Here is a 13,807-nt window from a genome sequence, read left to right as displayed (position 1 = left end):
TTCTCTTTCTAATCATTTTTCTTCCTGCAATTGAAAATCCCGCATAACGTAAATGAAAGCAGTCTTGCCACTTTGGTATAAGACTATACATGATATTATAATGCGTGAAACATCTCATTAGCAATACCCAACAGACATATTGGGGTGGAGGGAGTTACAATGACAACCAAGAAGGAGAAAGTTCCATGTCACCCTCTCGAGATGAAATACCAAATTTAAGTATAGCCTCGTCAATAACAACAAATTTATCAAGGAAAAAAAGTGGTCAAAATTGGACTGCAATAAGCCAGGATCTTAATTGAAATTTGTAAATTATCATGACAAATCCGTGGATGCAATAAATTCACCAGCATCTTTGAGTATTTTCCTTGCGCGCCAATAGATTGCAGTAGCCTTTTCTGATGTTCCCATCTGCAAAATAAACCCCCCCCAAAAAAAGTCATATACTTCACTATTCAGTTTGATTGATAACCATCCCAAGCAGAAGAACTTTACCTTGGTCTCCATTCGGTAGTAATTTTGCCACAAGCTGACATTTTGGTCATAAGTTGCAAGTGCAGATTCATATAATTTCCTGGCATTTACGAGACCATCTTTATCACCTAATGATGCATAGTTTGCTTCCAAGTCAATGCAGCTTTTATATAAAGCAAGCCCGGGACGTGGTAATGCTACATATCTGCAATAAGAAACCAATTCAGGAATCAAAGGAAACAAGAAAGAGAATCTCCCAGAAATGAAGCATGTTTAGTTATAAGTAAAACATTGCGCTGAACTAATGCCACACAGCACATACCGCTTATATATATGTCTGGCCTGCTGAATTCCATCCTTTTGAAGTATAAAGTTCACAATGGCAGCTGAAAGGGAAAACCCATTTTCACTGCCACCATCTCTGGTCAAAATTACAACCGATATCTCCACTAGTTTATCAAAATACTCTCTTTGATTTGCATAGAATTTAAGTCCCTGCATTTGAGTGACAGAACAATATAGATACCATAAAGTGAGGTAATATGATTGAAGCTGACTTTATATGCGACAAGACTGATTGAAGGGAAGTGAGAAACTGGTTGTGACAGCATACCTGTACCCACAAATTCTCTGACTTGGAAGCACTAACTTTTGTCAGAATTTGCCTAAGGAGTTCAAAGAGGGATTGCAGATCAGCATCACTTGGCAATGTCGAATTCATTGTGATACATCTAATTTCTATAGTGATCCTTAATTCCCATAACTGAACTGATTCAGCAAGTTTTCCACTGCTAAGTTTTCTAGCTAGTTTCCTTGCCTTATCCAATTGTCTCAACTGCAAATACAAGGACACGTGTTTGCAAGCAAGATATTCAGTAATGCACTCCATGCTTTCAGCCCTTTCATACACTTCAAGTAAATGGGATGTATATTTTACTGAAAGACCAGATGATAACCTATTTTCTCCTTTAGGAGCTACAATACCCATTAGAAATTCTGCATACATGCTAAACATGACACCTGAAGGAACAGATTTTAAAGCCTCCTCATAAACCTGCAAAATCAAAAACAGCCCAAAGTTCAATACATCAATATGGCATACAAGACAATGATCCAATCAATATTTTCCTTAGAACATCCTTCCTTGTCGATATTGTTAAGTTCAAGGCATTGACAAATCTCAGTCACTTAATTCAAATTACTATTGCTCATCCAGTTCAGTGCTTACAGGAACATACCTGAACTGCTTTTTGCACCCGGGGATCTAGGACTTCTTCGCTAATATCCACCAGCATATTTTCAATGTCACATTCTTGCCTTGCAAGCCAGTTCCAGAATTCTGGTTTTGTTGAAAAATCCCTCTTCATATCATGCAATATATCCTTTCTTAAATCTTCATAATGCGCTAAATTTGTACCCTCCAATATCTCAAAAAAGCGCTTCCTAAGACTGAGACTTGAAGGAACAGCTTCAAGTGCTCCTTCGTAGACAGTTCGATAGATGTTCATACCATGCTCTTCAAATAATTCTTGTTTCTGCCTCAACTCACCACCCTCAACATTCTGCTCATCACTATTATCTTTTTCATCAAGGGTCATAAACAACTCTTTGTTCTCATCTCTCCACTGCTTCTCATCAGCAGTTCTAGGATCACGAGTGAGAGTCCCCTCATCCTCGCCCAAAGCAACCTTGCGCGCTTTCAACTTATTTAGGTATACAAGTTCCATCCGAAGGTACTCTACCCAAAGGTCTTCTGATGTTGGACAAACTCTGAGACCTTCCTGCATCAAAGCACGAGCAGCTGCTACATTCAAGTTATTATCAAATTCCCAAGCCGCAGTGTAAATCCAAACTCCAGGTACCTTGGGATGAAACCTAATAACCTTTGCCAGTGCCTACAAAATTTCAAAAGGCCAAAATGCTCATACCACCTAAGCATAAACAAAATTAAACTCTTAAAACAAATCACAATTCATAAATTCGTCCTTTAATAATCCTGTGTAATGTGCACACCAAATTAAAAAGTTATTATATATGTCTTAAACAATCAGGTATATCTATAATTTTAGGTTAAGATGAAATGATTAACAGGAAGCTACCTTCTTCATTCTACCGTTTTTCCTCTGCCTGCAGAACTCAAGGTAGCGAAACCAGAGATCAATGTCGCCCTTGTAACGCTTCAAAGCTAGCTCATAAATCTCCACGATTCTGCGCATACCAGCGGCATCGGACTTGGACTTCCTGAGCTTCTTGTTACCCTGCTTCTTGAGCTCGCGAGCAACCGACTTCTTGCGGAGGGCGCTGAGGGCGTCGAGCTGAGTCTCATAGTCCACGTAGGCAAGGAAGTCCTGCTTGAGAGGACACGGCCGCTTCAGCCTGTACTCGAATTTGCGGCGCTGTTTCACGATCTCGGCGATCTCGAGGCGGCTGAAGAGGCCGCGCTGCTCGAGGTCGTCGAGCTCATCGAGCATGCTTTCCATTCTGTACTGCACTACGTCCGCCATGGCTCCTGCTTCGTATGGGACAAATTGTGTGCGACTCCGTTCTGATGAATGGAGGAAGACCACCGTCCACCGCGAAGGCGCGAATGATGCTGTGCTTCGTTGATGAGGTTGAAGAAGGGTTTTAGTTGGATTGGGCTTTGTGGGCGTATATTTCAGCTTCACTAGATTAGTTGGTAGATTATAGCCTAAAAAAATGAAATTGGCCTATTAGAATTTTTATAAACATGGCCCAAATAAAAAGAAAAAATTTCTAGATATTTTGTGTGGTTTGGTGGTGCCTGTGCCTCATACACTTCATGTGTATCCCCAGGTGGCTGTGCCACTAAAAATTCATGAAGATAATTAATGGTTAAATTATGTTCCTAAAAATTAGCCCCTAATCAATTATTGGCTTTAAAAAATAAATTTTTGATATCTCATAAAAAATTATTATACTATTATAAACAATTTTAATTATTCGTCTGCCACAAGTTTGATTATTTTAGGATTATTTTAGTTGATTATTTGATTGGAAAAAAATTATAAATTAATATATATAAATATATAACAACTAATTTAGTAACTATTTTTAATATACATAGAACATTTTGTTAATTGTTATATATATGTGTATATATTAATATACCAACTTGACTCTTCGCTTGTTGAATTACCATATTAGAATTAGAATTTTCGAAATTAGGACCTTTTGTCAATTGAAATATAAATTCGTATCTCTATCTAGCTTTGATTAATTTCTATTAGGCACAATGATGTAATATTTCAATAAGGATTAAAAGAACTTAATGCGTACAACATTTGGCAGCAAACTGCAAATATTATTTAAAAAAAAAGGAGAATTATTCGATTGTGGTTGAATTTTGTTGGCCAAGCAACATTACAAGCATAGATCACAAATTGTGCACCATCCGTTAAAAAAATGAGCAGCTGAAGATGAGTTGTCGATAGTAAAACTAAAATCCCCGCAAATATGGTAAGCATAAATTAATAGAATTAAATGGACATGAATGGTGTCACCCTGTCGTGACACGATAGAAATGTAAGTAGCTAGAATAAAATCAGAAAGGCCTAGTGCGACGACCAGTTGCCCTGCCACAGAGAAGTGCATTCTTTGGCACCGGATATTCGTCCCTCCATGATCCTGAAGGTGTGTATACTCTGAGATAAAATTGTTGTCCCAAGTATTGCCTTGCCCAGTTCTCAGACCTTATGTTCCACATTCCCACGTTGTCCAATGGCATGTATATTGCAGTCCATGACCTTGGATATACCTGTGTTGTGCATCTTGCTACTGTGTCTCTCAAATTGTAGCTTCCTCTACTATTAACCGTCCACTGCCCACTCCCAAACCTATTCAATTCAATTCAATCCACACAAATTCTTACTTTTTGTAATAACAAATTATATAATGCAAGTGTACTGTATGATAAGCTTACCCTACAACAAAGAACGAATAGCCATCAATATGCCATGACTGCACAGTATCCTCCCAGTTTTGGAACACAATCTCCACAAATTCATGGAAGTTTGCCCCCATCACTGCAGTTTGGAGATAACCGTTGCCCCCGGTGGGGTTGGTAGGCATGCTTCCCACCCAGTAGACTCCACCAATGTTGAAGTAGTCCGCGAGTTTCAATGGTGTATCCGGCTGAACATAAGACACACTGTTTACAGCAAACCTCTGCTTGCCATTGATATAGGGAGCAGAGTTTGCGAGCATGATGGTTCGAGTGGGTATGATCATTCCATAGTGGTAAGATCCTTGAGGATTTGGTCTTGGTCCACTTGCTGTCAGGTTCCACCTGGTTTGAACATGGAAGCATGTTAGTTATTAGTTAATTTGATCAAATTGCTTGTAATTCAAGAAAGGACTATCGCAATAACGTGTGTATACCGGATGCTTCTGGCCTGAAAAACAGATGAAACGATATCAGTGGTAGGGCCTCCAGGAACAGGACCCGATACCCCGGTGTGAGAATTGCTGTAGTGAAGAACAGACGTAGTTGTGAGGACCCGTCTGGTAAAACGCGTAGATACAGCAATGTAGTAATCCTTGGGAGGCTGATCGGCAGTGACGAGCACGGAATAGGACTGTCCAAGATGGATGTCAAGGGAGGAGTAGGTGTTCTGAAGAGTATGAGATCCTTCGACCTCCACAAGTTTCATCTTGTGGCCTTGGATTCTGAAGTTGATGGATGTTGTGAGCCCCACGTTTGATATTCTGAATCTGTAAGTCTTACCTTGATCTACTGTGAATGTGTTTCCATTCCAACCGCGTCCGTTGATAAGAAGCCCATCAGGGAATGGAAGGTTATGCCCATTCTCCAGGAGGCGTCTCAGTCTCTATAAATATCAAGAATTACATAAAGAAGAAGAAAGTGTATTTGAGATGAATGTATAGAGAAGGGGGAACCGGGCTTACATGGTGATCTAGCTTGAACCAGTCTCCAGCAAGAATGTAAAAGTCACCAGCAGGAGGAGGAAAAGGGACGGGAATCTTAGGGCGGCTCCAGATTCTGATGGCGCCAAATGCTCCAGCAGCTTTGTGCATTCCAAGAGAAGGGAAGTAGAAGAAGCTGCCAATCTGATCTTTGACTTGGATATTGTAAGTGAAGTTCCTGCCAGGTGGGATTGGACAGTTTGTGCCAGACACTCCATCCTGCCATGAATTCCTTCTGTGTTGTAACCCATTCCTGCACCACAACTCAGCATCACTCCACATTATCAACTATCAACTATGCATATATGTCAAATAAAATGCTAATTTTGTTAGGTCTTAAGTCGAAGGGAAATATCCAAATTCATGTCTTATTTTTTTTTAATAATCCATATTTGTAGCAATTGAAATACTTTTGTTCTTTTCAAAATTAAAAATGATTGATTAGAATTATTTTGAATCCATTTCTCAATCAAGAACCAGAGATGCCTTTCTTACGTATCATTGGAAAGTAAATTAACATAAATACAACAGTAAAAAGAGCTGGTACAAAGATATGTAAACTATAAAAATGAGTCAAGGTAGATTATCTACACTAGCACTTCCCCTTAAGAAATCTGCAACAGAGGATCCTATTTCGGGAATACTTCTATTCTGTTACAATTTTGACTGCTCAATAACCAATTTGGTCCCAAAGTAAAGAATAATCAATTACACCAAAAGATGCTGTCAATACAGCCAAAATTCTTAAATTGCCAGCTACTCCGTGTATTTTTTATTTTTTTTTTTATCTACTTGTGGATCCATCTATATATTCCCTCAGTTGACAGCTACTCCAAATAGACCCATAAAATTCATGTTTATATGTTAATTAATATTGGAATGTGATTTAATTTGACTACAAAATACAAATCACCACCGATAATGGATTCTAATTTCTAATTGGCTGTTTGTTTGAAAGGGGTTTACAATTAAAAGAGAAATTTGATAAAGTTCCCAAAAAGACAGGCTAAGCCTCTATGCTCTCATCTCATTTCTAAGAAATTTTTAAATTAAATAATAATAAATCCCTTCGCGAGCTAATATTATTAGACATCTTTTTTTAGTTAGCACTTTGTCAAACAAACGACCCAAAAAGATCAAATATGCAAGTTTGTATAGGGAAAAAAATGACGCTTTGAAAAATAAGTTCCCTATATATCCAATCCAAGAGAAGATAATGCACGTGAACAACCAGTAAAGTGAAAGCGAAAAACATGGGGTGTCTGAACTAAAAGGGAAGAACCTTTAAATATTCTGAATAATAGATGTAGTAGCATACATTCCCCTGCATCTTACTTTTAATGAGAAACAAAAAATAAATAAAAACAACTATGAAGATAACACGCAAGAATGTTAAGACTTAGACAAAGAAGAAGAAGAAGTGTACCATGAAATGAGGAAGGGTTCTCTGAGGTAGTTATAGACACTGATAACCAAGTTGTCATTAGTAACGGCGTCAATATGAGGACCCGGGAACTGGCCGTTAATCAAGATCCCCTGCAAGAACGGAATTGAAAAGCGGTTATTTAGTTAGTAAGTTGTTAAGGAAAGAAAAAGGGATGGAGGAGTACCTGTTGTTTAACACCAAGGGGGTAGATGTCACCATAGGTGACCTTCCAAGTGAAGAACCTGTAGGGGTCTTCAGAGTTTACAGAAGAGGATAGAAGAAGAAGAATGAGAGAAGAAAAGAGAAGAATGCATGGCCTCATTTTTTGCACACACACTCAACTGGAAAGGAAGAGTGTTGTTTGCTTGAGATTTGGAAAGCGTAGATCTGTCAGTTGTTATGTATACCGAAGGCGTTCTATTATTTATTTATGTTATTAATAATTGACAACACAACACACTCACAGACTCACTAGGCGTAGGTTATTACATCTACAACTAGTAATAGACTAATAGTATTCGCAATTTAGCGCAATTCTACGAAGACAACCAGAGCAAATTAATGTGATTCTCTCTTTTGGCCAGTGCACTGCATCCCATTCAACTAATGAAGGAAGAGTTTATGTACAAATTAGTCTCCAAAAAATTAATTATTTTTTAAATTTGTTTTTAAAAAAAATTATTAATTAAATTAATTTTTAAAAAATTAAATCATTATTTTTGTTTTTTTTTCACTTAATTAATAATTTTTGTTAATAATTAATGTTATTATATATTAACTAACAACATACATAATATTTAGTATATTCAATTAGACACTAATTATATATATTTATAAAAATTTATTAATTTAGTCTATTTTTTTAATTATATAAATCATAATCCTAATATAACTTAATGATATTAAATTGATAAATTTTCATAAATATATTTGTTTAACATCTAATTGAATATACTAAGTATAATGTATCATATGAGTTAACATATCATATCATTAATTGTTGATAAAAAATGCTAATTAAGTAATTAAAAAATAAAAATAATTAATTTATAATTTTTGAATAACTAATTTAATAATAAAATATTTTAAAGAGAAATTTAAAAATTAGACATTTTTTAGAGATTGATTTAACTTTAATCTAATGAAGGAAATTATATTGCATTCAATATTTTGAGCCGTCGCTTTTTTATTTAAGGCCACATTTTTTTTAAGTTGGTGCTATATGATTTATATCTTCATGGATAAAAGTAAGAGTGTGATAATGCCATTTTTTAATTATGTAATTTTTAATATTAGTATCTATTCTTGTTATTCTATCTGTTTTTGTGATAATAAAGTTTCATAAAAATTGAGAAAAATCTACGAATAATTAAAAAAATAAAACTCACATATATTTATATTTTCATAAAATTTATAATTAAAAATTATTATATAACTATTTAGTTAAATATATTAAATTATTTAATAATTTATAATTATTGTTGAAAGAAGCAAAATTCTTCTTTTAATTTTAAAGTCAAAATTTATAGCTAATGGTTAAAGTAATACCAAATAATGACATATGAAAGTTTCAACTTAATTAACCATAATTACTAATATATAACTTGATAAGTTTAGAAAAACAAATTGATAAAGTAGTAATTTGGATAATCAAACTAACTAGGTTGCGATTTTTGACTTGGTCAAAATTAAATAAGCTACCTTAATTGTAATTTTTTACTTAATCAATGAACAAGTTGCTACTTAATCATGTATTAAAAACAAATTATACATAGAGGAGTGCTACACATATAAGTCATTTTGGCTTACAAATCTTATAAGTTGGCCAAATCTAACATGCGCGTCACTGAACCATCTTTCCGTGTTTCATTTTTGTTTCTTTTTTCGAGTTTCTTGTCAAATTTATTCGATTTCCTTCGTGCGTTCTCTCTTTGCCTTCGATCTCCTTCTGTTTTTTTTTTTTCGATTTTCATGATTTCTGAAATCAAGTTTTGAAATTTTTTTGAAGATGATGGAACTTCAGAAATACACCCGAACGATTACAAAAATACACCCAAACGATTACAGAAATACATCCAAAGGATTACAGAAATACATCCAAACAGTTACAGAAATAAACCAAACGATTATAGAAATACACCAAATGGATTACAGAAATACACCTAAAGAATTTAAAAAATACACCCAATATAGGAGAAAGACAGTATATTTCTTCTTAAAATATTTTAATGTTTTGCTAGTTAAAGATGAGGCACATGGCAGAGACAATCTAAAAAAAATACAGAAAAACCAGTAAAACAATACCTTGAATAATGTTTCTTCGTTTTTTCTGGTGATTTTAACGAAAGAGAAAGAGAAAACGAAAAGGGGAGAAGAAATTTCAATAAAAAAAGAAGGAGGAAGAGGTGGTGTTGATGACGACGATAACGAGAGAGAAAAATTGCGAAAAAGAAGAAGAAGAAGAGGAAGAGGAAGAGGAAGAGGAACCACGGAAAAAGAAGAAGAAAAAAAGACAAAAAAAAAAAACGTAAAAATATCGTAAATATAAATGACTTGTATGACTTATATGAAATAGTACTTGTACGTGGAGAATAATCCTTATACCTAATAATAAAATTAACTTGATATTTATGAACTTATCATATAATTTAATAAGTTGATAAAATTATATTGATATTTATTAACTTGATATAAAGACATATTAAACAAGTAGTAATTTGTTTATTTTTCATATCACTAATTTTAACAAATTTTATATAAATAATTTAGACATTTGTTAATGTATACTAAATTTTGCATAGAATTAATGATTAAAAAATATGAAAGAAAATAAGTAAAATCTCTTATATGAATAATTTTTTGAATAAATTTTTATAATATATAAAAGAGTATTATAAATTTTTTTATATATTTTTATAAAATATAATCTTTGTTATTTAATCACATTATTTTTATTATTGTCTAAATTATTAAGTTGAGTTTCGTCAATTTAATATTTATAAACTTTAGTTGTGTTATAAAAAAATAAATTTCATAAAAGTAAAGTAAAACTATACTATTTGTGTTAAGGGCAGCGCGACAAGTGAGAAGAGGAGAAGCGGGTCCTGGGTTATTTTGTTCGGAAGCGAAGATGAAAATAAGAAATGGGATTGAGTTGTGACTTGTGAGCACGGGGGTTGCAGAGTCTTAATAATGGACCGTCTGGATCAGATCACATGTTTCCCAAAGTGGTGCCCATTAATCTAATCTAAATCCATTTTATACTTTGAGCACCCTGGAAGGCTGGAAGGTGCAAGCCTACAGAGCACAGCACAGCTCATATAGTATTTCATTTCATCCAATTTTTATACTCACTCAACATCGAGGTTTGATGAATTCACATGCGTCTGTACTCTTCTGGACTGTCAATTTGGATTCCCTCGTCTAACATAAAATATAACCAGTAAAGGACAAACTTATTCTTATTGTTTTATCATGTTCACTATAAATTTAAATTTTTTTAGTAATTAAATTTAATTAAATTGGTCTAAATCTAACAAAAATTAATTTGATTAATGAGAAAATGAGAGCGTATCTAACTCCACACTAATATAAATGAGTATTCATAAAAGATGAAAACGCTGACGTATATATATCCATGCTAAATCGAAACTAAATTTATACCTTTCACAAGATATTTTCCGTGACAAAAATACCTTATCTTTGGAGTGTTGGAGTACCACGTAAGGTATTTTTGTCACACAAAAGACATCTTACGTAAATACAAGTTTAGTTTTGATCTAGTATAGATACATATGTCAATATTTTTATCTTTTATAGATATAAATGGTCATTTATTTTTTGTATTTATTCTTTTTCTTTGCCTATTTTTTTTTATCGTCATTTTTTTATTGTTATTGTTTTTACTCATTTTTTTCTTTTTTTTTTCTTATTCTTTCCGATGATTATGTAATATTATGTGTTTTTTTATTTGATTTTTCTAATTTTTTTATTTTTATTTTTGTTAAGATGATAAAACAAAAAATTAAGAAAAATAATAAAAGTAAAAAATGAATAACAAAAAAAAGATGACGATATGAAGAAAAATAGGAGAATCTTTGAGTTACACATAATTTATTAGAAAATAACATCAAAATTTTTAATTTTAAAAAGTTTCTTAATTTTAGTATCGAAATTTTTTAATGATAACACAGATTTTTGTTAAGAGGGTGAAACAAAAATTACGAAAAGAAGAAGAAGAAGATAATTATAATGATTATGACGATGACGACGATGATGAGATTGAGTTTTAAGTTATGCAAAACTTATTAGAAAATAGCACAAAAAAATTTAATCGTGATAGAGAATATTTTTAATTTTGACACCAAAACTTTTTAATCATGATATAAGTTCTTGTTAAGATGATGAATAAGAATTATGAGAATGTGAGAAGAAAAAGAAAATGATGATAATGACGATCACGGCCAAAAAGCGGAGAAGGAGGGAGGAGGAAGTAGTTTTGAATTGTGAAACATTTATCAGAAAAAAATAACACCTTAATTTTGATATTGAATTTTTTTAATCGTAACATAAAAAATTTTTAACCATATTATTTTTAACTAAATGATATACTTTTCTTACTATTTAACTAGTTGGTTAGTATTGAATTCATATATAAGAGGTTTAGTCATTTCTGTGTCATTTACAACAAATTGATGTATTTTTTATTCTAAAATATATTTGAATGTATTTTGTTGGTTCAGTGAGTTAAGGTTTTGGACTTGTGATTTTTTAAAGATTTTTTTGTGTCTTTTATAAAAAAAATTTTATGTCATTTTTAACAAAATGATGTATTTTATTATCACTTAATTGATTGTGTGGTATTAAATTGAAGATGAGGATGAGGAGGAAGAGTTTTGAGTTATACAGAATTTAACAAAAAATAGTATCAAAAATTTTAAACCGTGACACAAAAATTTTTGTAATTTTGACACAAAATTTTTAATCAAGACACAAATTCTTGTTAAGAAGGTAAAATAAGAATTATAAAAATGTGAAAGAAAAAGAAGAAAGATGACGAAGATAATCTTAATGATGAAAAAGAAGAGGAAGAGGAGGAATAAGAGTTTTAATTATGACACAAAATTTTTTAATTTTGAATCGAAATTTCTTAAGAGTGTCATTTTATAATAAATTGAGTCATTAAATTAATTGTCTGAAATTTAACTAAAAAAAATAATGATAATAGTAATGGTGATGATGATAATGATGAAGTAGGAAGAAGAGAAAAAAAATAAAATAATTAAATTAAAAAAAAGAGTAGTGGTCACAACTAGAATAATAATAAAAAAAAGAAAAAGAAAAGAAAAAAAAATAGTTAAAGTATAAAAAATTTCCGTACATAAATATAAAATAAGTTATAACAAATTGGTTAGGTATTTTGATTGGTTGAAAAATGTTTTCATTATTTTATATAAACCCTTTTTATTTGTTCATCTTATTGTATAATTTATTAAAGATAAAAAATTCTTTAGATAACGTTGCAAGACAAATTTATCAATTTGTTGAATAAAAAAATTGAATGGAAATTATTATTGTAGGGTTGTATATTTTTTACTAAACATTTCTGTTAAAAAAAATAAATAATCACAAAAAACTTATTAGTTTACACTTGGTGGCTTCATGCTGTTATTAAAAAGTTTAACTGAGAAAAAATTACCATGGATAACAAAATTGGTCGCATCTAACAAGGTTAACAATATGCTAAATAAAATAGAAAACAAATTGCGGGGATAGCTCAGTTGGGAGAGCGTCAGACTGAAGATCTGAAGGTCGTGTGTTCGATCCACGCTCACCGCATTTTGTATATTGCTGTTTTGTTTAGTTTCATGGTTCCATAGTCGGTGGTAGCATAGGTGATGAGTGCCAGCAACAAAAGTAATTGTATTGCTGCAATTGTTCACGTGATGAATGGGAAACAAAAGCTGCCTGGTAGGGTTACAACTTACAAGCATGGATAGGGGCCCGGACCCGACGAAGATTCTCGTCCGGGTCATCCCTAGTGATCATAAATTAAGGTTACGTTCCTTAAACAATGAGATCAATGACGGATATTTCATGCTAAGTATGTATGCAATATGCCATCGGTGGGGTGTTGTTCCAATCTAGGTATTCATCATTCTTCTGCATAAGCTAAGGGTGGAATAAACTATATCCATTTATTTAATTGTTGGTTAAAAGATGCTACACTAAATGATTGACCGCATTATGCCGGCGATTATTATATACATTAGCATTTAGCTCGTTCATGTTTGAATTAGTAGTTCAGTCATAAGAAAAATCAATTCAATTATCCCGGAAGATGCTCGCAAAATGGAATACTAGTACTATACAAAATCATCATTTAATTGTTATTGTGGTCCAACTACATACGCGGTCTTAGCTTGGTGATTGTTCATATTACAGTTCGTACAAAAGGGCAACGGTAGATGTTGTCGGCAAGAACATTACTGTACTATGCTACGTACGCCAATAGTATAATCTTGCATTGAAAACTATGCATCAGGATCATTACTGTGACTTCCAACTTCACAGGATTGCGGGGTCAGCCATATAATAGCAACCTTAATGCTGTCTGAAATATGAAGAGAACTGATGGGTCCACTCAATCTATGCTTATGCTTGAGGCAAACACACGAGAGAATAGTTTATGTAGAGCTTCCTCATGCATACAGGCACTCACATCTCCTAATTCATTCAGCTTCCATGGATTTTACATGAATTTATGGTTTAGTTTATCTAAATTAATAGCATCATTAGCTCCTCTATTGTCTGGGGGAATGGGGATCGCTTTTTTATTTAAATAAGTATAAGAAAATGATTAATTCTCAAAATGCCATGGATGGAAAATTAGAACAAATTATGCATGGCCATCTCAAGGGCAACACACACGAAATGGAATTGCACTCCATTCCAAGAAAGTCG

General features: G+C 32.8%; 2 protein-coding genes and 1 non-coding gene across 3 annotated transcripts; 1 reads left to right on the top strand and 2 right to left on the bottom strand.

Moving 5' to 3' along the window:
* Nucleotides 1–90: 90 nt before the first annotated feature.
* Nucleotides 91–3,110, bottom strand: LOC130970890 (uncharacterized). The gene is made up of 6 exons (XM_057897074.1): nt 2,574–3,110; nt 1,713–2,369; nt 1,088–1,528; nt 797–969; nt 496–679; nt 91–411 (listed from the first exon to the last, which is right to left on the bottom strand). Exons 1-6 carry the CDS (start codon nt 2,976–2,978, stop codon nt 316–318), a joined length of 1,956 nt encoding a protein of 651 aa, XP_057753057.1. The 5' UTR covers nt 2,979–3,110; the 3' UTR covers nt 91–315.
* Nucleotides 3,111–3,771: 661 nt separating this feature from the next.
* On the bottom strand, nt 3,772–7,256 carry LOC130970358 (L-ascorbate oxidase homolog). The gene is made up of 6 exons (XM_057896429.1): nt 7,029–7,256; nt 6,845–6,954; nt 5,401–5,671; nt 4,873–5,321; nt 4,415–4,780; nt 3,772–4,328 (listed from the first exon to the last, which is right to left on the bottom strand). The coding sequence occupies exons 1-6, from the start codon at nt 7,164–7,166 to the stop codon at nt 4,037–4,039; spliced, it is 1,626 nt and encodes a 541-aa protein (XP_057752412.1). The 5' UTR covers nt 7,167–7,256; the 3' UTR covers nt 3,772–4,036.
* Nucleotides 7,257–12,609: 5,353 nt separating this feature from the next.
* Nucleotides 12,610–12,682, top strand: TRNAF-GAA (transfer RNA phenylalanine (anticodon GAA)). The gene has a single exon. It is a non-coding gene; the product is annotated as a tRNA-Phe (tRNA).
* Nucleotides 12,683–13,807: the final 1,125 nt, after the last annotated feature.

This window comes from Arachis stenosperma, chromosome 1 (genome assembly GCF_014773155.1).
Source record: "Arachis stenosperma cultivar V10309 chromosome 1, arast.V10309.gnm1.PFL2, whole genome shotgun sequence".
Taxonomy (NCBI): Eukaryota; Viridiplantae; Streptophyta; class Magnoliopsida; order Fabales; family Fabaceae; genus Arachis; species Arachis stenosperma.
Note: the sequence above shows the minus strand (reverse complement) of the source record. Positions and strands in the feature narration are given on the sequence as shown.